Consider the following 23,978-nt stretch of genomic DNA (forward strand, 5'->3'; position numbering starts at 1 on the left):
CCTTCTATTTGTACAAAATTGTCAGTACATCAGCTTCCATTAACATGGAACCAAACTTCTCCCTGCCAAAATTCACTATTCTGAACAGATGCAGTTTCTCTGTAGAAGATATTGTCAACACATTAGAGCCCTTCACAATAAATACTACAGCAAACCAAGGAACAAAACAGGTCAGATTCTCAAGTCATCCCAAAAAAATCAAGTTATTGCTTGAAAGATACAAGTGAGAAAAAAAAAAACCAAAACCAAAAAAACAAAACAAACCCAACAAAACAAAACAAAGAAGCAGCAACAGCAACAACACCACCACCACCAAACCACCAAAAAACCCAAAAAACAAACAACACACAAACCAACCCCAACCATATGCATACCTGCACTGTAGGTCAATACACTTGAAGTTAAATTACTCTATTTGAGGGCTTTTATGAGTTTTCCTTTAAACGATGCAGACATTATGTTTTATAAATAAATATTAGTTTTATATGTCAAATAATTTAATGAACTTGTCAGTAAAAAAAAAAATAAATCGTAGTAGTAGTCAAAGCACATGTTTCAACTATAGAGAAAGCAGAATAAGTGTTTACCTTAAGTTTGAATTCAAGCTGTGGTAGAACAGAAAGCAAGAGGTGACTATCAATATTGTATAACTCCAGAATCAAGTCAAACACGTGCTCTGACAGGTCACTAATTGATGTTTTACCAAGCATGAGGACCTGATTGAAGAACTGAAAAATAAAACAGAATACACATGAATAACAAGAATATATATACACTCTTCTAAATCGTATGCTTGTCTACCACTAAATCTACCTTTTAATATTACAATATTTATTTCACCAAAATTTTAAAAAGAAAAAAAAAAAGGGTATGCATAGATCAGGATTCTATAGTAAAATCCTAAATATCATTGTTTTGTACCCAATAGTACAAATACAGGAAAACACATCAGAGATGCTTAGTTTACCACAGGAAGCCTACAAATAATTTAAGAAACACAACTTCAGAGGAGTTCAAGTGCATCAAATCTTTTTATAATGTGACTATATTTAGAGTTATTTCACTGTTGAGCACAATCATTTTCAAAGCATTCTAATATTTAGTCAAAACAAGGCTGAAACAACTGCCTAATTACTACACTACACAGTTGACAGGTTAACGTGTTGTAAGTAAAAGCATAGGCATTAATAACTGACTGTTTCAGAATTTATATTTACAAGCAGCATAATGCAGCTGTAAAGCACTTATTCTTTCTTGGTGAACTCAACAGGTTTGAGGGAAACTTCATGTTTTTCATTAAAAAAAATATTTTCTAATATAAAATATGAATTCCACACTACTTTCAACTCTATCCTTTCATAATAGATGGCTAAGAAGCAACTAAATAGGTGTATACCAGCCCCTACTCATAGGAGGGAGGACATAACTTGGAAAATTTTTCTTCTTTTGGGTTAAAACAATACACAAGTGTGGCTAAACAAATTATACTATATCCACCTGCCACTAAGACAACACAATGCACGTGACTGGCAGTTCAGTTTTCTATTCCTAAACTTTGGACACATGAACATCACAACCCCCTGTACCTAACAAAGTAAATCATATCAGTAAAGAAACTAAAAATATGAAAGCTACCACTTTCTAAGGTTATAAAGCAAACCCCAACTAGTGATACAATAGACAAAGTCAACAGTTTCTAGGAATTACTAAAAAATAGCAGATAAGTGCATTTCATTAGAAGTTAAAGACTTGGTACTGTCTTGCAGAAAAGTTTTCCTTTTCCAGATATACTTGCCTGGAATGTATATATTCCTGGTTAGGCAACTAAATCCTACTGTGTCTTTAACATATTTTAAGAAGGAAACTTTCAAAACAAAGAAACCAGACAGTATAACATTTCCCACTTGTGGGAAACCAAAAACAGAAGAATGCATGTACATATTTTCCATAGGAGGAAGACTTTTCTTGTACAGACTTCCTTAAAACCCACAAAATGTCCCCAACTTGTAATCTAACCTTACAGATGAACAACATTAAAAACATGTTCCCATGTAGCAACACCTTCCCAAACAGTAGGTTTGACTAACAAGTTAGAAGCAAGAGTTTTCTCTCAAGATTTTAAAAAATCTTATTAATAGAAGGTACCCACTTTCCATGTACCACAAGTGTTAGAAGTTGAAAATTTTCTATTGTTTCCAAGCTCTTGAGGTTTTGGATAGCTGGCATGAGATTTGCCAAATCCTTAACTACTTTACAAAAAAAAAAAAAAGTGTAATTAAGTTTTCTATTGTGTAACTTAATTTAGAGCATAAGCCTGTCTGATCTTTACTTCCTCTCACCCCTCTTCTCTTGCAGTGTCTATGATGTCTACACTCAACGTGGCTACAACGCTCAATCCACTCACTGTTTTTTCTTCCTTACTATCTATTCTTAGATTTTATTTCCTCTACTTTTCCAGTGACAATGGCATTAAAATTCTGCTCTATCTTCCCTTCTCCTACCTTCTAAGTATTCTCATCTCCTCACTAGAAAAACAATTCTGCCACAGGAACAATGCATTTGTATATTGTTATCAGAAAAATACATTTAAGTACATTTGGTCTTTGAGTCACATTAAGGACTGAAGTGCAAGGTCTCCCAAGACAGAGGAGAGTAAACTATTCATTGCACTTCAGAAATCAAAATTGATACGGGGTTAGTAGTTTCTATATGGTAAAGAATTAGACTTCAAAGGGTCCGGTCATGCAGTGGTTCATTAATATAACAATTCTCCCAAACAGCAACTGAGAGTTTGTAGAAAGTTACTTTACAACCTTATTTAGCTATATGCAATTCATTCTTTTTATAACACAGCTCAGATTAAAAAATTATTGATTTCCTTATTTGTTTATAGTCTTCACTTACGTTAGTAATGTACGGTTCAATTGCTTGCGCTGTCCTCTTTAGTAAAGCCTTTGCCAAATCATAGGCTTGCTTGTTTAAATTCTGAAGGAAAAAAACAAACAAAAAAAAAAACCAAAACAATACACACAAAAAAAATTAGCACATGCATTCATTTTAAAAATAAACTTAAGGCTACCATATACTGGTAAATGCATTAAAGAAATAGCCTGTTCTTTTTATACTTTCAGTAGTAAAGATATTGTAGTTAAAACAAACCCAGTCCAAACAGAGCTCTGTAGTATCCACTGGGATTACTGAGAAAACTCTTTCCTGGCAAATCAGGGATTACTTTACAGTTGCCCATCTAAACCTGACACTCAGTGAATCAGTTCCTGTATTTTACTGCTGCTCCTTATCAGCTTCCCCAAAAAACAGGAAAGCAACATGGAGGCATTTACAGTCATCACAGAAGCAAGATTCTGAACAGGATTGTGGCAGAAAACACAATTCTGTCCTTGCACCAAGCAGCCACCTGTGAACCACCACCACACTCTCCAGAGTTTTTCCCCAAGATAATCTTGACCTGTCTGACTGAGAGAACAAAGGGGAAAAAAACAAAACAAAACAAACAAACCAACCAAATACCAACAAAAACATAACAACACAACAAGAATTTCAGCCTGTGAGGAAAAAAAATGGTGAAGAATACAAACTAACAGAACTGTAATATAAAAATTAACAAGAAACCACCACCCCACAAGACACCTATTCTCCTATTTGTGCACCTGTCTAATTGTGTTATTGCTCTATCGTTTTTCCCTTTCTTTCCCAGCATGCACTCTCCATCCTCTAGTTGCTATGTCTTTTTTCCAATTTCTATATCACAACTAAATTTCAAAAATTTTCAGCCCTTGTGACACCCACCGCAGACCTGATTAACACATAGAAGAATGAAGGAAAAATCTTCAACACAAAAAATATATAGTCTTTTAATAAGTGAAGTCTCTGTAAAAAAGACAGTTCCCCCAATTTTGATTAATGTTTGCAATTTAAAAAATCCCAGCATATTCCACTTAAAACAATATAAAGGGGAAGTTTGTGGTTGTTTTTTAAAAATACATCTCAACTATAAAAGGAAAACATCTTTCCTTTTCGCATAATGAAAAGCCACAAGATGCATTGTCACACGCAGGGTATTTCTTTGCCTGCATATGCTTAGGTCTTTGTAGCCATCTGAATGAGATCTTCAAAGAGATGGGGAGCACTGTCTGTATTCAAAAACTACGTAAAACTATGGACTTCTAGACAGCCATGGGAACAGATTAACATTTTCTTCTAATATAAAACAAAAGAAGTCTTCAGCTTGCCTGCCTACTGATACAATTAAGGTAAGTGACTGAAGTCAAAGACTATGAAGATTCACGCCTCAAGTATCTGTTACTCAAAGCCACTAGAGAAATTGAATAAAAATCCCAATTCTGGAAAGATACTAGAATGCTTACATAAGATGCTAATATCCTTCTAATTTCCTGTTCCCTTATCTAATCCACGTGAAAGGGCCAACACTGGCAGACTTTTTACAATGTTGTATGGCTGTTCCATGTCCCAGAAAGGAGCAGGTTCTGCATGCCAGATTAAGACCAAAAAAAATACAAAACCAAAACACCACACCAAAAAAAAAAATGCTACAAATGTTTCCACCTGTAGCATTTGTTTTCTGTTATTTAGTTAGAGCTGTGACTGTTCAGGAAGCAGAAGGCACAACCAACCAAAACAAGCAATGTCTGCCACTTGCAATTCTTGCTCTCATCCTTCTTGACTTCCATGGTTCAGCTCCACCAAAACAAAGAAAACAGCTTTCACCTCGGTAAGAGTGAACTCTGTATCATGGGCAAGATCTGATTTCTGTATAAAACAAGTCTGAACCGCATACCAGAGTTCCAACAGGCAGATCTGTTTTGATTCCCACTAGTTAAGAGTTATCTTTCGCACAGCAGTTCGTTTTTAAAAAGCTTCCCGAATTCAACTACACAACTAGTAATAACTAAAGTTTAAAACAACATCAATTCTCACACACATCCTTAGGAAAGAAAGCCTGAAAAAACAGAGATCTTTCATAATTAAGCCACTAAAGGCCAGGGAAAAGATCTCCCAGCACCTTGATGTCTACAGAGAAAAACACTAGAAGTAGCTATTTGCAACCTTAACATATTCATGTTACATTTCATTGTATCTAAAAAAGCTCCAAAGAGGAAAAAAATAGTGTAGATCACAAGTGGCTACGGAAAGTTAACTATTCTTTTCATGCCTCACACACTGAATTTAATTGTGCTAATAGCCAGGGCTCTCAAATGTCCAGAGGCCAAACTTTCTGAAAATAACAATGCCAAAGAAGTCTTAAAAGCACATGAGAAAAATTTTCCTCTCCGTTTTCCAGCTTCAGGGTAAAGTAGAAACAAGAAAAAGTGGTACTGCCTTAACTGAAATGAAAACAGGAGCAACCCACGGCATTATCAAATAGGTTCAAAGATCTTTTAAAAAAAAATCAAACCTACCTTTCTGGCTAATTTAATAGCCACAAAGATACCTCAAACTTTGCCTGCAGGAGAAATTCTATGAGGGTAAGACCTAACACTTAAAAAATTTCTTCTTTTATCTAAAGTCTCCTAAGCTGACATGTATTTCAAGATCTTTGAATGACTTAAGAAAGCCCTTACTGACAGGGACAATCATGTTCATTAGGATGCCTAGTGCAGATAAGCTTTCAAGAGTCCTAGACTGGGTAGTAACTAAGTCATCAGGCAGCAACACTGCTTAAACTAACCATTAGAAATTACTACATTTTGAAAGAAAAAGCAGAAATAAGTATTGATTGATAAGGACAAACCAAAGAGCCACCCAGGAAAAGGCAGAACACAAATCTTCTGCAAGATAATTGAGAAGTTACATCTGACTTCTAAAACAGAGGATCCTGCAGATGCACCTTTTCCCCCAAAAAAACAAGTCCAGGTTTCTTTCAGAAAAGAATGTTAATAAACAGAGGAGAACTTCTTTTTTTTTATTCTTACAAGGCCTTCAGCAACAATACTTGAAAACAGACCATCTTCATCAAGCATAAGTTCTCTACTTTGTCTAAATTCCTGTCCTGACTTTTGTGTATATATTTCTAGCATTTCAAGCTTTTGCACTTCTGGAAGACATTCGGAGTTTTGCCAACTTATTTTTCATATCTGTTCTTCTCTAGAATGTTTGACAAACTTCTCCTGCAGGTACAAGAAGCAGTGGCAACCTCTCTGACAGCAAGGCACAAGCATTTCTGTGTATATATAGACAATGCTCTCCAGGACAGTTTGTCACAGAGCCAAAGTTCAGTTGTAGTGCTACAATGGGGTTGGCAGTGACGGAAACGTGTACCCACTGATTTTTTTCAATTACTTTTTCCAGTTGTCTTTCAATGTCCAATTTAACACAGCTCAAACAAATTTAGAGTGAAATAATTTGTACTCATCCTTTAAAAGAAAAAAAAAACCTAACAGAAAACAAATGCATGTCCCCTGTCCTTTCTTCAAAAAGGATGACTAACTAGCATCAATCCAGTCCTTCATTTTATAACTTCAGGAGTAAAATCAAATACTATGCCTGTATGTAGAGCAAATGTTATGAAAAAAACCATATATTAAGATATTTTTTACAACCATTCTCAAATGCCAAGATTTTACTATTATTATCAATGGCCCAGGAGCAGAATTTGTACCCAAGAGCACTTGACGAAACAGTTTTAAGAGATTCTCTAGTTCTGCTGGAGGTGAGAAACAGGTTTTTAAGGACATTTGACAAAGAAAAAGCTCAGCTAAAGCGTTGCCAAGATAGATAACACTAATTATTAAGCAAGTTCCTAGCAGACAAAGTCAGGAATTTAATTGTCAGTATCACTTTTTCAAAAAGATAAGCATGTGGGATGTGCAATGTGGGATTTATTGAATCATTTGATACCTGCTGTACTACTCCAGCAAGCCTGTGCAAACTCTATCATACCTGTTTTGTGAGATGAGCTTCAGTCGCTTTCTTTCAGGTTTACATCAATATGGCTTTTATTCTAACTAAGTGAGATTGATGACAAACTCAGGTGAGCGAGGACATCTTAGATTACTTCAGTGACTAGGAATTGTGGCAGACAGACATTTGACAGTACATCATGTCCCCACTTTATGCTCCTTATGCCTGAGTTTTTGCAGCCGTCTTTGGTAGCACCACTACCTATTAGACTTGCTACTCAGGACCTATGGACCGTGTCTGGCATTCCTCTTAGGAAAGAAACTGAGCCTGATTTTAAGAGGTAACAGCATCAAATTAACGTCTGGTAAACTGTTCAATTAGTAAGTACAACTCTTAAAAATATTCATATAATTTTCACATCATCTGTCTAATTTCAGAATTTTAGCCATTGGATCTTGGCATCCAGGATGAAAAACTAAAGGAGCCATTTGAACCTTCTGTTCCCAATACTCACTTGCTATACTCTTCTGAGAGCGCTTTATGAAACATCTACTCAGTTTCTTCATCTACACTACTGTTAAAAAAACACCAAACCTCTCAGATGGCAGCCAGAACTGTCTAAAATCCAGCTAAGTGCATATTTCCTAAGTAATTTCCCCAGAACCTTTTTTCTGTCACACACAGCTTACAAGTCATCTTCCACACCACAGCCCAAGGGATTCCAGCAGGACCCATCTAGTTTGCTAAACACAGAAGTCAGACTTCCTTGCTTTCAAACATTTAAGTGTCACGACACATGCAAAATCTGAAGTTTTTCCTCAGTTCATCTGTAGGCCTCTTTTTTTGACAAAACATTATTCATTAAGGAAACACAGCCATCACTTTGGCTCCTCAGGCACTACCGTTTCTAAACAAAGTTCTACGGCACAGCTCAAACACACCAATGTGCTTTCAATGACACTAAGTCAACATTATTGAAATACAACAGAGCCAACCACAAATCAGCAGTCCTAACAGCTTTTTCCCCTCTCACTTAGGGCAGCACATTAGTTTGAACTGTTGATATGGTATTACACTAATTTAAAACCTCCCAAAGGATATATGTATTTTTTAGGTTAAGTTCTACTGGTATTGACTGTATATAAAAAAAACTGTGTAGAAATTTGCATGACATTAAAGCTTTTAGATTACTATGACCACTGATACTTTGGTTATGGCAAGTGAATCAAAGCGATATAATTCTATTGAATTTTCTGGCTATTAAAATTCTTTGCTAAAAAAAATTTTAAAAATCCAACCACTAGGAACACATTGGCTACAGATTTACTCTCAGTGAAACCTCAATATTTGAATACATACATCAAATAAATCACAATTACAAACAAGAAAATGAAGCCACTACTAAGTCTTACCTTATGTGCTGGCACTAGATTAACTAATACTGTATCCAAAAGCTCCTGTGACACAGTATCTCCCTCACAAATGATAGAGCTCATCAGATCAACCATGTGCATGTGTACTTTTTGGTTATGACCGTTGCTGAAATTAAAAAGAAGAATTCTTAGTGTACTAATCATATAAAGCACAACTTCCATTCAGAGTACTCCCTATGGTGATGCCAAACAACAAGAAATACAATAATCAAATCACAAGTTTTCTTATAAGTCAAAATAGTTAAGTTTCTTGGCTGCACGTAATACTTTCCAAAATGTTTTTGAAACTCATGCCCTCTTCAATGACTACTGTAGTAAAAGAATAAGAGGACTGTATCTGTTCATGCCATGAAAAGATAGTTTATTAGAACATCCCACTGGTGAGACTTCATCTGAGTGCAGTGTCCACTTCTGGGCTTCCCAGGACAAGAAATATGGTCAACCTGGAGACAGTCCAGCAAAGGGTGACAAAGACGATTAAGGGACTGCAGTATCTCTCACACAAGGAGAGCTTGAGAGAGCTGACATCTTTTTTTACCCTTGAGAAGAGATGGCTTAGGGAAAAACTTATCATTACGTTTAAACACTTGGTGTTCAGAGTAAAGACAAGTTCAGACTCTTCTCAGTGGTGTCCAGTGACAGGACAGGAGGCAATGGGCACAGGTGAAATACAGGACATTCTGTTTAGACATCGTAAAGAAAAACCTGAAGTATAACAGTGATGGAGCACTAGAAGGTTGCCCAGAGGCCATGGAGTCTCCATCCTGGGAGATGCTCAAAACCCAACTGGCTACAGCCCCAGGCAATCTGCTCAAGCTGACCCTGGTTTGAGCAAGGAGGGCAGACTGGACAATCTCTAGCAGTACCTTCCAGTGTCCGCTATTTTCTGACTCACATTTTTATAGCAATAATCCTCCAGATTCCTTAGAACGACATACTGCACAATTTGCTTTCAATTTCAGGAACAGAATAAACACAAACACAATCAAAGTAAGTTTCTTAGAAAAAAAGATTATCTGCAGTGTCTATCATTTGATTAAAACAGGCAAAACTGACAAGCTTGTTATATTTATAACACTACCTTTAGTTAAACTGAATTACAGAACTAAGGCCATTAATGATAAAAGTCACACAATAGACTGAACACCTAGGTTAGAAACATCTGACCCGATCTATGCAATAATATATTATAATTCAGGGTGACAATACTTACTTTATTACTGAAAATAGCGTTCTGTACAACTGTGTAAAAATCTCATTGCTGTCTTCTAATTCAAAGCATATGTTATAAGACTTGACCCAAGCAATGTTCTGTGACAAACAGGAAAAAATAAAAGTAGCAGTTAATACAAGACTAGTTGAAAAATTACATTTAACAGTTATTATGAAATAAGTTCTGAAGCTTACCTCAAGCAAATAAAAATATCGATTAAACTGGGGGCTTTTTGTATCTTCTAAACCCTTAAGTTGCCTTGTTATGAACATAAATATATCCTGAAAAGAGAGACATGATAGTTACTTAATCAACTGCAATGAAATTTGCAAAATTAAAACAATTACCTTTTAAAATTACTGGTATGATTCTACACTACAAAATATGCAGCAATAACAGACACACTATTTCACTGTCTGAAAGATGATTTACAAAATACCATAGAGAATGTCAAGGAGTAATTTTTAAATGCTTCATGTTTCTTGAAAGGGCTGAGAAAGTAACCTTTTTCTACAGAAGCGAAAGTTTTTCTTTTCCAAAGAAAAACACTCAAAGCTGTAACTGGCTGACATGCTGCAGAAGTCAAAATATTATTCAGAGAGACAATGAGTTCTACATTTTTACTTTATACTGCAACAGGTTTCAGCAGAAGGGGTGAAAAAAAGAACCAGGCAACTGCAGCTTTCCTAAGACATTATTATACTTTCACACTGTATTGTTTGTGCATTTCTCAATCATCATTCTACTAACACTGATCACATCTCTTGCAAAAAACAATACACCAAGTTTCTCCTGATTCCTATATGAACTTGCAGTGCCAGAAGACTTCTTCCAAAAAAGTCTCACACAGAGTAAATTCAATCAGGTTATAAGGAACAGTCTATTATGAACAGAATGGAAACACAAAGGAAGGTGTATTTTCAAAATGCTTTTATTATGCAGATAATTAATAGCTGAAAATTCGTAACTACTATACTAAATAAAAAGATTCAGAAGTACCTGTCACCAGAAACAATGTTCACAAGCTCGACTGTATCTATAGTATTTTATCTAACAATCTAGGTACAAATCAAATAAATTCCAAAAGGTATAAAGTTGCCATAATAAATACAAGAAAGCCTTACAGTTAACCCTGAACAGCTATCCTAGAAATAGTCTAGAAAGCTCATCTGTAATGCTCTCAAAGGACCATTTCACCTCACCTCCCCAAGGAGGAGATGGGCAAAAGATGAGACCGGGGCTCCTTTTTTTCTAACTGTACAAGCACAGAATCCAGCCAATAATAATTAATAATTAAGCCAAGCATTTATTGTGGTTCTAGGTAAAAAAAAGAATTAGACTACATGTGACATCATCATCTCTTGGTAAAAAAGCAGAGCAAACACACTGTTCAGAGATACAGGTACAATAATGCATCCTGGCGTGTATTAGAAGGGAGGTGGTTAGTAGATCAAGAGAGGTCCTCCTTCCCCTCTACTCTGCCCTGGTGAGACCACACGTGGAATATTGTGTCCAGTTCTGGGCCCCTCAGTTCAAGAAGGACAGGGAACGGCTGGAGAGAGTCCAGCGTAGGGCAATGAAGATGATGAAGGGAGTGGAGCATCTCCCTTATGAGGAAAGGCTGAGGGAGCTGAGGCTCTTTAGTTTGGAGAAGAGGAGACTGAGGGGTGACATTATTAATGTTTGTAAATATATAAAGGGGTGAGTGCCATGAGGATGGAGCCAGGCTCTTCTCGTTGGCAAACAATGATAGGACATGGGGTAATGGGATCAAGCTGGAACACAAGAGGTTCCACTTAAATTTGAGAAAAAACTTCTTCTCAGTGAGGGTGACAGACACTGGAACAGGCTGCCCAGGGGGGTTGTGGAGTCTCCTACTCTAGAGACATTCAAAACCCGTCTGGACATGTTCCTGTGTAACCTCATCTAGGCGTTCCTGCTCCAGCAGGAGGTTGGACTAGATGATCTTTTGAGGTCCCTTTCAATCCCAAACATGCTGTGATACTGTGAATTTGGATCAAGATTGTGCTTTTGAAGTGTTAAGTAAGGATGATGAGAAGAATCACTGGTTCACACACTGCAGGTCAGTTACAGAACACACAAACCAGACTCTTTAGTTGAAATGAAACCAGAAGACAGAGCTAAAAGGACACATTCTAATGGACTCAAACCACTAAGCAGCATTCAGTCCATTCACAAAAGCCAGTCCAAGAAATAACCCCGTTAAAAACTAGTGCCTGAACCACTAGCAGGCCAGCAGCTCATCCAAAATCAGTTCCATCACCTGAAAAAGTGGTACACCAGAAGATGCTGTGAAGTTTAGAAGACATATGAACTGAGTCTCAATGAAGGATATATTCAATTAAAGAAGAAATGGAACATCTAAGAGAATGACCAATGCCAAATATAAAAACTACTTCATCTTAGAACTCATGGCCTAAATATAATTATTCTGTTGAAACTTTACTTGTAGAGATGAAATTCAATCAGTTCCTTTAACAAAGTATCTTTAATTTTTATTCTGCAGCTCAGTCTGCAACACTTACTTATGGAATGTGATTCAAAGACCCCACTGTGATCAAAACTAATTTTCCCAGTTTTTATAAAGTACACACTGTCTTGTATATGAATACACATATAAATGAATGGCATATACATACAAAACATCTAGCATCTGAAAGCTCTATGTGAATGGTGTCATTTAAAAAAATAATAATTTGCTCCTAATTTTATTTATTTGTTCCTATTCCTGTTTTAGAAGAAGCAAGACAGACTAAACTCAAAAGTACTCACTACTTTTTAAGACCTAGTATAATACAACCCAAATTTTTTACCTTTTTAGAGCATACAGGATATACTATTTGAATATGCATTTATAAATGCAAAACACAGGGTAAAATAAACATTTTTTTGCAATTTCTTAGCTGCGGCCCTTTCACAAATTGGACAATACAGTTTCACATCAGACTCCATAAAGCAAGTCTACGTTAGATCTCAGATTATAAAAACAAAAGTGCTTACAGTTCACCTTTAGGAAGAAAATCGAATGTTTTTTGTGGATTGTTGTCTTGATACCAATTAAGCACATAATGGTTTCAGTAAGTATCAGAGTCATGGCTTCCACCACAGAACGTGTTCAGATAGTTGAAGTTCTGCTACCATATACACCCTTAAACATCTCCATTTCAGCCAAGTCAGTCAGGCAGACAGTCCAAGTGGTTTTCTTTGACACATACCAGCGATCAGAACATAATCTCCTCCCCTTGAAAATTAGATTTGGGCTCTAGGCTTTACCCAGACTGAGGGAAACCTAAGTTAGAAATCTCCAGATCCCAGAAGAGCAACCCTGCTTCAGTTTTGCTTTTAGCCTGTTTGTGGCATTTCCCATCCCTGCTGTCAAAGCTTTTTCAACAGTCATTGAGGATATCAATATTCATACTGAGGATACAGACAAGAGAGGGAAACCTCAAATTCTGATTCCCTTCTTTCAGTATCCCACTTGCAGAATGTATAAGTTAGAAAGAGATCTGAAGAGTGTGAAGCAAGCGCAAGAATTTAAGATTTACATTGTCCCCGCTGAAGATTTCCTTTTCAGCAGTTCTTTTTTCCATCGTCAACTTCGGTACTAAACAAACTAGAAGAGACTCAAAGCTGTAGTATTGATATATTAAATACTGGGTAAAAACAGTGCCAAGCTATAACCCAGAGGAAGCGTTCTTCCTCTTACCTCTTTCTTATAAAGTGGAGGGAACTCTTCAACATTTGTATCAGAGCTTGTCCTGCAATCACAAAAGCTGTGCTCAGCAGGAACTGATTTGCAAAAACCAATAGCCCCAAGCAAAGGTCTGCACTGTTTGTCCTTTCATTATTTCTCAAAATGTTTAGAAATCTGCATCAAGAAACTAAATTCTGAAATCTGCGCAGGTTCCAGGACTGAATGCTGACAGCAGAAATTAATAGTCCGTTCAGAGTTCTATCCAAGTAGTAGTAGTATGCTCACACTGCATGACTGAGATCAGTAATGTAAATCTTTCAATATTATAACATTTGAAACTTAATAGCATTTGATCGACGAAATTCTGTAAGGAATAATATTATCATTTGTTAGCCCAAATCAGAAAAAAGTGAAAAAAACCTCTAAGCCTAAAAAGCAAAGGAAAACACAACACTGAAAACTTAGTAGAAATCAAGATGCCTCAAAAACAGACTTAAACCTAACATTGCAGAGAAACGTGTTGTTAGCCTCCAGTTAAAGACGGTGTAATCAGTAAGTAAGGAAAATAGATAGTGTGTAATCAGAGGTGCAACAATTCAGAACTAAGAAGATACATATAACAGAAATCTCTAGGTATCTCCCCAGTGTGTCTGGTAACAAAGGATGTATCACAGCTGAAACTGTTCTGTCTGCCCTACTTATGAAGCACTTCTAGTGCAACCACTTAATCAGAAATTGAGCGAGTCCTTCCACTGTAATAAATGTACCTTCCACCACAACTGTATCTTTATCCTACTGTGGACAAAACAAACAAAAAAACAAGAAGCCCACATGCACTCTTAAATCAGGGAAACAAAAAAAGTACACATTTTTCAGTGTTATTTAGCCCCACAAGATTTTCTGTAAGACTCAGTTCATCACTCTAGATTCAGACTGTGTAGGAGAAGCAGTCTGATTTTGTCAGTTGGAAAGAAAGTTAGATTTCTACTTAAAACAAAAAAGTAAAACAACTCAAAGCAACCAAGAATTACTTTATTTCTGAAACAAATGTGGCAGATCTGTACTGCCTTTTCAAACCTGGCATTTTTCTAACAACCATCCCCATCTAGTGGGATCAGTGATGTTTGTAATTGCAGAATTTTCTAATTGAAATCAGAAATAATTATCCTCTGTACAAAAATACTTCTCATTTGTTTTCGCTAGAGCCTCAGTTGAAGGAATTGGCTATCTTGCAAGAGATTATGATAAAAGCTATAGACATATCCATATCACTAGAGTGACAGATCACTATCTGCAAGTCTCAGTGACAGTTCAATAAAGTATTTATTTTTAATATAAATCCAAACCTCTACAAAGTATTGAAAGATGTACTATATATCACTCTTATCTGACAAACATGTCACCTGACCGAACACCCTTATCCCAGAATCAAGTGAAAACCCTGGACTGCTTAGGCTGAATCAGAAATCAAAGCGGGGTGGGGGGAGGATGGTGGTTATAATGAAGTATATCAATTGTTCAGTTTAAAGACCTGGTGTGGAAAGAGATTAATTCAATTTACCTTTAGTTTATCTGGTGATGTGTATGGAGCTTCAGGGGCATAAATTCTGAAAATATCAGCAAGACAACATGCTACCAACAAACGTACATCCTTATCAGGATGTTTGAGGAAAAAATCTGAAGCAAGATGTAAAGCAAGATTCAGGTAGAGCTCCTTTTCTTCTTCAGAGTCCTGGTCCATATCCATGAAAGTTTTCACAACCATCTAAAAAGAGAGAGAGACAACAGTACATAAAACGAAGTACTCTGTGTAGCAGGGTTCTTGCTGAAAGTTCCTTTTCTGGTTTTGTGCAACTTCTATCAGAAGTATTATTAGCAATGCAGTAATACTGAGTATTATTTGGGTCACCAGTGTTCTATTTTTCAGGGTACAGGAAGGAGCTAGTCAAGTGTTCTATCAGCTATCTCAACACAACAGGCTCAGCAGAGTTTCTGAAAGTCTGGCTGTAGTACTTCACGTACCTTTTGAGAAACCATATAATCAAGTTGGCCAACTCAAAAAATACAACAGCATTCACTCTTACAGCCATTCACTGAAAACTTTAGAAAACAGCACAACTTTGTGCAAACTGTTTAATTCTTCCTGAAGTATTTAGGGCTACAATTTACTTTCCCTCTGTTCTCTTTCAATGTCAAATTTTTCTCTAGTACGGCTCTGAGGACAAGTTTACTCGTGTGCTGCCCAGAAGCAGAGCACACACTGTCAGCAGAAGCAGATGGAAAACCAGTGCAGCCCAGCAGCTGCTGTCCAACAGGACTAAAACACCCATTAGCATTACTAGGACCGAGCAGACTTAAGTTATGGAAGAAAAAGCTTGGGACACCAAGTGCTTAACACCCTAAATAGAACAAAAGCAAAAAAAGCCATAAATAGTAACTGCTGGTCGGTGAGAATTCTTGTATTTCAAAAACTTGTTCGAAGGAGAAAACCCATTGACAAAACAAAGTAATTACGTTTTTGTCCATTTTCTTACTTGAATCAGAGACACACAGTCAAATTAAAGAGTTCAACTCTCATTAAAATTAACAAAATGGCAAAAAAGACTTAATTACACAAGTCTGAAAATTAGAGTCAAAACTCCCATCTATTTCACCAGTGCAGGAAAAGATATTTTTCAAGATTAAGAATTATAAGGATGTCAATTAAGTTCCTCATAACAAACAAACAAACACTCACAACACCACGAACCCCAAACCACTACAAATTATTTTACTTTGCTACAGTTTTATTAAAAAAAAAAAAATAGTTGTGTTTTTTTGGTGGTGGTAGATTTTTTGTTTGTTTTCCAAAATTTACTGTAACTGTTCAGGTAGCAACAAATCCTGCTTTAAAAAAGGACGGACTTCTGCATCATTAGGATCACAGCAGCTGTAAAGCTTTCAAGCATATTAGAATAATTTATTAAAAGGCACAGAAGATCACACACACACACACACACAATCTCCACTGAGAGAAAAATAAAGTCCTCTCCAGTCAGACACAAGATGAACCATTTGAAGTGCACTGGTGCCCTTACACACTGTCAGAGTAATTGAACATCAGAATTGTTTTCACTTCTGTGGAATGTAGTTAGATTTATATAATTAATAAAGTAATGAATAAATATTCAGGCATCACAAGAGTTCTTGCAGCAAATGTATTTCTTGTCTAGTCTAGAAAGGAACCTTCAGTTTCTCTTCCCTGACAACATGAACTTCCATGTTGGTCAGGACAATCAGTCATCTTGTCTCCAGAACAATCTATCACAATGTTTAAGGGAAAAACAAACAAACAAACAAAAACAAAAAACAAACAACAAACAAAAAGCGCTAGTTCTTTTAACATAACTTTCTAGCTTCCTGCAGAGCAATAGGTTAGAGGATTCCTGAGCCTGAGATCACACCCAGACCACCATGATTAATACTCCTGGAGCTTCATCTTCCAAATGTGGCCCATATTTCTTAACCCATTAAATTTTTCTGACTCCTATGTCTTTCTACAGTAATAAGCCTTCGAATTTAGTTTTAGAACTTCTAGAAAAGTATATTAAGGGAGTGAAAAGATGACTAAGGGGGTTGAGCTTCTCCCGTATGAGGAAAGGCTGAGGGAGCTGAGGCTCTTTAGTTTGGAGAAGAGGAGACTGAGGTGTGACCTCATTAATGTTTACAGATATATAAAGGGTGAGTGTCACAAGGATGAAGCCAGGCTCTTCTCAGTGACAATCAATGATAGGACAAGGGGTAATGGGTTCAAACTGGAACACAAGAGGTCCCACTTAAATTTGAGAAGAAACTTCTTCTCAGTGAGGGTGACAGACACTGGAACAGGCTGCCCAGGGGGGTTGTGGAGTCTCCTTCTCTGGAGACATTCAAAACCCACCTGGACGCCTTCCTATGTAACCTCATCTAGGTTTCCTGCTCCAGCAGGAGGATTGGACTAGATGATCTTTTGAGGTCCCTTCCAATCCCTAACATTCTGTGATTCTGTGATATTATTAGACTGCTGCTCTAAAATTAAGCTCTTTCATTAGACGATGCCTTGGTTCTTGTATAGGAAGAAAAACTGCGGAAAAAATGGCTCTTCTCACAGTATTCATCATTTCCAAATATTTATCACCTTTCTGTCTCCGGTATTATTTCATAACTCTGATCACTTAGTTTGTATCTCCTTTCCAAATCTACTATAATTTGGAGATGGTGTAGATCAGCAATGCATAAAATTTGTGAGGTAAGTTATGCTAATATATAAATTCACTGTGCCTATTTTCCATTTTATTCACAGATTTCCCAATAATTTGTATTTATATAAATATACTGTCATTAACAAAAAGCACACTATCTGCTTGTGTAAATTAAAATCCACAGGAAAGTGCTTCTTCCCTAGTATTTATATGACTTTGTCAGTCAGGGAAATGCAGAGGCTAATAGTTAACTTCTTTATCAATTACGGTTCTTTAGCACCTGAAACTCTTTATACTGTAGGTCTATAAACTTGTAGCGTAGCGAATCATCCAATTCTTCACAAAAGAAATGTGGTTTTTTTCTCCCTGCAAGCATTCTAATGAATCACAGCCAGAGCAAACAGCTGACAAGAAACACAGGACAGTAAAAAGCGCAGTTCTCCTGCAACACAGACCAAGGTGATAAAACAGAAGGGAATAGACACTCAAAGCAAAAAAATGAAACAAAACTATAGGAGAAAAAGTATCAGTGAGAACTGTGCACATTTTCACAAGCTGAAAAAATATACAAGAGCTAACAAATAACTTCTGTTAGGAGTCACTTACACACAGAGTTGTAATTTCTTATTCTGTCCAACATCACGGAATGCACTATATTGATTAAAGTCTATCACCCAAATTCCAAAAGCACAGACAGGTTACTGGGTGAAGCGGAGAAGAAATACGTGTGTTTTGAGGTTGTATTAGTTTTTGTTCATTTACCAGTAGTTCCAACGGATTTAAAACTACTTCTTAAGAAAGCAAACTCCAAATAAAGCTCTTCCAGCTGTCAGAACACTTAAAGTTCCTCTCCCACATCTGTTCCCTCCTGTTTCACAGGGCCAATCCAGCTGCAGGCATTCCTTCTGCACTGTGCTAACAGGCCTGCCTTTCGTGTGAGTACATGGATAAAGAACTGTAGTAACACAATTATCCCCAAATCTCTCCAACCTTCCTGTAGAGCTAGGCCAAATAAAGTGATCAAGAAATTCAGGAGACAGAAATATGTAGTATAATCAAGGACTTTGATCATTATACAGCCTAAAATCATGAGAATAAAAGAGCACAAACATATTCTGACACATCCATATTATGTCAAAAATTGTAACTCTCTTTTTATGTTTTGCAGTATTTTCTTATCTAAAAAGTACTGACTTACTGGAGAATCTGAAACAAAATTTAAGTAGCATTTGAAATTAATATAGCTTATTCCTATTTGTGATTTTTAAACTCATTTTGGACAAGTCACTCCAAGAAAGTAGTAGAACAGAAGGCACAACAGCCAACAAGTTCCTCCTCTGAGCACAGAAAACATAAAGCACAAAAGAAAGAAAAAATAATCCTTTCTGATGGAAAATGTAGGAATAGGATCATTGTATGCTGTATACATGAAACTTCAATCTGCAAACAGTTACTTGCTTACTAACCTTTAGCCTTCTCACCATCTCTTCTTTAGATATTTTATCAGAGATTTCTTTGACTCCTGGAGGATATGTGATTTTTCCATCGTTGGCTCTCGTCTTTGAATGAGCCATGATTTCACGATTTTAAAACTGTGGAAAGAAATGAAGAAGTTAATGTTGTTTAGCTAATTTATGTTTAACTTACTTGTCCCGCTTTTATAAACAAAATTCAACTGGAAATATGCAGACAAAACCCATACAAACAAAGCAAAAACTGTACAATATATATTTATTGTTTTCAGACAATTGGCAGACAGCAATATTTTGATATTCAGGTAGTTTGTCCTATACTACAATAAAATTTTGAAGTAGTATGCAACAGAAAGGCCAAACCCCCTCATTCCTGAACATATATGATCTTCACACTACAAGATGCAACCAAGAATCTTACTGTATGAACTATTACTACCACTTGGTAATAATGACTCCTATCCAGCCTACATTTTTAGACTCTCTGGGTACAGCAGATAGAAAATCAAGGTGAAGAGAGCAGACCAAATGGAAGTCTTTCCTCAATGCCATAAAGCCAAGTTTCTAAGCAAAAGACTGCAGACAAACAACAGTATCTTCTGCCTAAGTTCCAACTATGAAAATGCCTCAGTCACTTTAAACTGATGCAAATGCAGACTGCCACCTAATCCATCGTAAGCTATGCGAAGTTCCACCGCTGTAAGAGAAGGAAGCCAAATTGAAAGCTTTACTTACATAAAAGCAATTAATATGAAAGATAGTGAAAAACAGATATGTGTTGGGGTAAGTAGAATATTAGAAAAACAGTGTACCAGGGCAGTTACAAGTAAAAAAATGGAACAAACAACAAACAAAAAAACAATCAACAAAACATGCACACATACAAGAAAAAATTCTTTGCCATTGCCTTGATATTTTCATTTATTTACAAGTTTGAAACACTTCCCCACAGTAACCACTTTCCTGAACTGTAAATTCCAAGTCAGGCATTTTCTTCCAACTGACCTCCTACACAAGGAAGATCTATGTACACTTCAAACCTCTCAGGACAATAACATCAGAAATAAAAAACAACCAGAATTCTCAAGGAGAGAGAGGCTAGAAGCATGTTCTGTAACAGTATGGTGTAACCTGCCATAGCTGAGCCTTACTGGCCTAAGCCAAGGTCGTGCTATACTGAAGAAAAACTAGAACATGAAATACACTCATCCACTCACCCCCAAAAAGTATCCCAACATGTTTTTTATTCTTCAGTCCACATCTCATGGTAACAACCTAAGTTACAGATTTTGCTTCAATTTTGCTGATCTTTTAAAAAATAAAAAGTTAATGCTGACATTTAAATAATTTTAGTAAAGAATACATACAGCACAACATTTTTATTTTGGGAAACCGGGAGACTATGAGTAGAATTATATGCTGATTTTGGCTGAAGTAGAGATAGTTTTCTTCATTGTAGCCAGTATTGGGTTTTGTTTTGGATTTGTGCTGGAAATGGTGTAGACAACACAGGGATGTTTTAACTACTGCTGATCAGCCTTACAGAGTCAAGGCCTTTTCTGCTCCTTACCCCACCCCACTAGTGAGTGGGCTGGGGGTGCACAAGAAGATGGGAGGGGACACAGCGGGGACAACTGATCCCAACTGACCAAAGGGGTATTCCACACCATTTGGCATCATGCTCAGCAATAAAGTTAGAGGTCAGGTTGGTCGGGGGGCTGCTGCTCAGGGACCGGCTGGGCATCAGTCAGTTGGTGGTGAGCAATTGCTTTCATTTGCATCACTTGTCTTTCTTGGGTTTTATTTCTCTTTGTTACTTTTCATTACAATTACTATTTTATTTCCATTATTAAACTGTTGTTATCTCAATCCATGAGTTTTCTCACTTTTACCCTTCCAATCCTCTTCCCTCCATTCTGTTGTAGGGCAGAGTGAGGGAGTGGTTGTGTAGTGCTTAGCTGACATCTGGGGATAAACCACCGCAAACAAACAATCAGACATAATTCAACAGGCATGATATGCAATGCAGTTCAACAGCTACACAAAAGCCAAGTCAGTTTCTGCCATCTTCCTTGTATCTACATCTACATGGCAGCTGAATTGAGTGCTACATACCTGCAGTTGTAGTAAAAACAGATAATGAGAAAGCTGGCACAGAACAAAACTCATTGAAGTAGCTTACTTCCAGGAAAATAAGACACCACCTTTATCTCCATTCTATTTCTGAATGTACCATCATGACAGCAAGTCTACAACTCCTCAAAAATACATAGAAGACTTAAACAAGTTTGCCCTTCTTGCTGTTTGACAAACGTCCTCCATTCTAGTGTTCAGATGGAATGATGATATATAGCCTAGCTAAACTCATTTTACTAGCTCATCGCAGCAGAAAGGAGTCTTGCTTCCCTCAATCCAAAAATGTAGAAAAGCATCAGATGCTTTGCTAGACCAATCAAATGTGTCAGCTCAGAAAAATAAGCCTAACTGGTTTTGAAATGCATGTGACAAACATCAAAGCCAACTGAAGGGAAGGAACAGGAACTAAGGGAACTGAGGAATAAAACTCCCCTTCCAGTGGCGGGCAGCTGTTGGATCAGATCAAGTGCAGCAGAAACTTCGTTAGAACACAGTGATATAGTCCCATTTGGAGCACACTATGAAATAAATCAAAGACTAAACCACACATATTATGATCAACCTGAATTGTCCAGCTGATACACTCAACCCACACGTAACCAAGCTTTTAAGCTTGAAGGGCATCCAAGGTCTGGGTTTGAAACTGAATATCTCTATTGTGTTTACGTGGCAAGGCTTTGGTAGTGGGGACGGCTGTAGGGATGGCCACTGTGGGAAGGCACCAGAAGTCTCCATGGCAGATGGAGTCAGTTCCAGATAGCTCCAAAAATGGACTCACCTCTGGACAAAGCTAAGCCCATCAGACACCTCTGTGATAACATATTTAAGTGGTGAAAAATGCTGCAGAGCAGCTATGAAAGAAATAAGGAAAAATGTGAGAGAAACAACCCTGCAGATACAAATGTCAGTGAAGAAGAAGGGGGAGAATGTTCTCTAGGAACTGGAGCAGATTCCCCTGCAGCCCACAGAGAAGATGATGGTGACACAGGTTGTCCCCCTTGAAGCCTGTGGAGGATCATGTTGGAGCAGATATCCACACTGCAGCCTGTGGAGAGAAGCCCACTCTGGAAAAGGCTCCTGGCAGGACCTTTGACCCTGTAGGTGACCGACACTAGGTTAGTCTACTGCTGAAGGACTGTACCTCATGTGAGAAGGGCCCATGCTGAAGCAGTTCTTGAAGAATTGCAGCCCATGGGAAGGACTTAGATCACAGAAGTTTGTGAAGGACTGCATCCCTTGGTTAGTAGCCATGTTGAAGCGGGGGAAAAAAAACGTGAGGAAGGAGTGGGAGAGATGGAAGTGTTACAAACTGCCCATACTCCCTCTTTTCCTTATCTCCCCTATGCCGCTTGATGGGAAAGGCGAAGGTAAAGAATGGGAAATGAAGCAGTGAAGCTGAGCCTGGAAAGATGGGGGGTGGGGAGAAGGTGACTTTGATGTTGTCTTTGTTTCTCACCATCCTGCTCTATTTTTAATTGGCAACAAATTAATCTTCACCGAGTCAAGTCTGCTTTGCCCATGATGGATGATGGTTACTGGTTACTGTATTTATCTGATCCATCATCTTCTTAATCTTCTTTTTTCCCTGTTCTGTTGGGGAAGGGGAGTGAGAGAGTGGCTGGGTGGGCAGCTAGCAGCCAGCCAAGGTTAGCACACCAAATATCCAACACCATTTAGAAAGCTATCACTGGAAAGATTTTTTCCTCCCTTATGAATAAGAGATTGCTGTTATGACTGGAAATATCAAAACAAACTGTTCTTTTTAGTCAGGAGGAGCAGTCAGCAGTTTTAAAATTAAAACCCACTTTGACTGATTTGCCTAGTCCATCAAATGGATCCTGAAATAAGAAATCCAGGATCTAGACCACCACGGGGTAGCAATAGATTCTGAAGTGCTGCAACCTTCATCAGTTCAAACCTGCATTTCTCCTGAAAGCTTGAGATTTGGAAAACCCATTATAGGTTAGATGAGTTGGATTTTTGGTAAGAGCATACTTACAGAGGTGCTAGGTCAGAAACTTAAGTTTCATTTAAACTTCAATTTGCAACTATAGCAAAGATAATGCTTGCCAAGTCTACAGTTGCATAAGGTATATAATAACCTGTGCCTCCCAAAAACATAGAAAACATTTACTTAGACCATAAGGGACAAAGAATAAACAACCTTTAAGATTTCCTATGTAATAAAAACTTGCAGATCACTCCTGAATGTTCTTCAAAATTAATGGTTAGCTTTACTGAAGAAAAAAATATGAAAAGAAATAGTAAAAAGTAAAACCTATCATTCAACAAGATAAAATTAAATGGCATTTGTACAACAGTTATCACATCAAACATTACCTAAATAAAAATGAATACGCATATTACATAGCATTGATATAAGTTTCTTCTCTTCTGGACTGCCAGTTTAGCTGTGCACACCCGTCCCTATCAAAAGAATGTGTTGAACACTTAGTAGGATAGTAGGATCTAGGACTGGGGGTGGGGAAGAGGAGGGTGGTTTTTTAAGCTGATTCTTGGCAAATGGAAACCTTCATGATTTCATATAACAGTTACACCAGCTGTTTCAGTTCACTTCTGTCACAAAAAAAGACGACAGTGATGGCTTACAACAGCAGTATCAAGGCCAGCTGTATCTAGAACATGTTAGAGTATGAAAATCCATAAGCCAGTGATGAGACATCCAAAGACTGAATTTCAAAAAGCTTGTTAAATTTGTTTTTAAAGAGGTGCTGTCTTCTTCTGGAATATACTGGAAGACAACCAACATTTTAAAAACCAGCAATTCTCTGAAAGTTTCTCTGAGATTCAACAAAAGGCTCAGCTGAAAGATTTTTTTTTTTTTAATTTTTAACAACTGAAACTTTAGAAGTTCTCCACAATGTTTTCAGAAATTCAACATTATTCCAT

At 37.2% G+C, this 23,978-nt stretch overlaps 1 protein-coding gene across 2 annotated transcripts in view; it reads right to left on the reverse strand.

Moving 5' to 3' along the window:
* Positions 1–19,034, reverse strand: part of PDS5B (PDS5 cohesin associated factor B) — a gene marked incomplete at its 5' end in the record, with an annotated part of 81,494 nt that extends 62,460 nt beyond the window's left edge. For both annotated transcript variants that reach the window (XM_080354009.1, XM_080354010.1), the window contains 7 exons: positions 588–728; positions 2,905–2,985; positions 8,292–8,418; positions 9,526–9,623; positions 9,720–9,806; positions 14,802–15,005; positions 18,927–19,034. In XM_080354009.1, coding sequence (XP_080210135.1) covers positions 588–728; positions 2,905–2,985; positions 8,292–8,418; positions 9,526–9,623; positions 9,720–9,806; positions 14,802–15,005; positions 18,927–19,034 — 846 coding nt within the window. The remainder of the gene's footprint in view (positions 1–587; positions 729–2,904; positions 2,986–8,291; positions 8,419–9,525; positions 9,624–9,719; positions 9,807–14,801; positions 15,006–18,926) is intronic.
* Between the last annotated feature and the right edge of the window lie 4,944 nt (positions 19,035–23,978).

Source organism: Nesoenas mayeri (genome assembly GCF_963082525.1).
Source record: "Nesoenas mayeri genome assembly, chromosome: 1".
NCBI lineage: Eukaryota > Metazoa > Chordata > Aves > Columbiformes > Columbidae > Nesoenas > Nesoenas mayeri.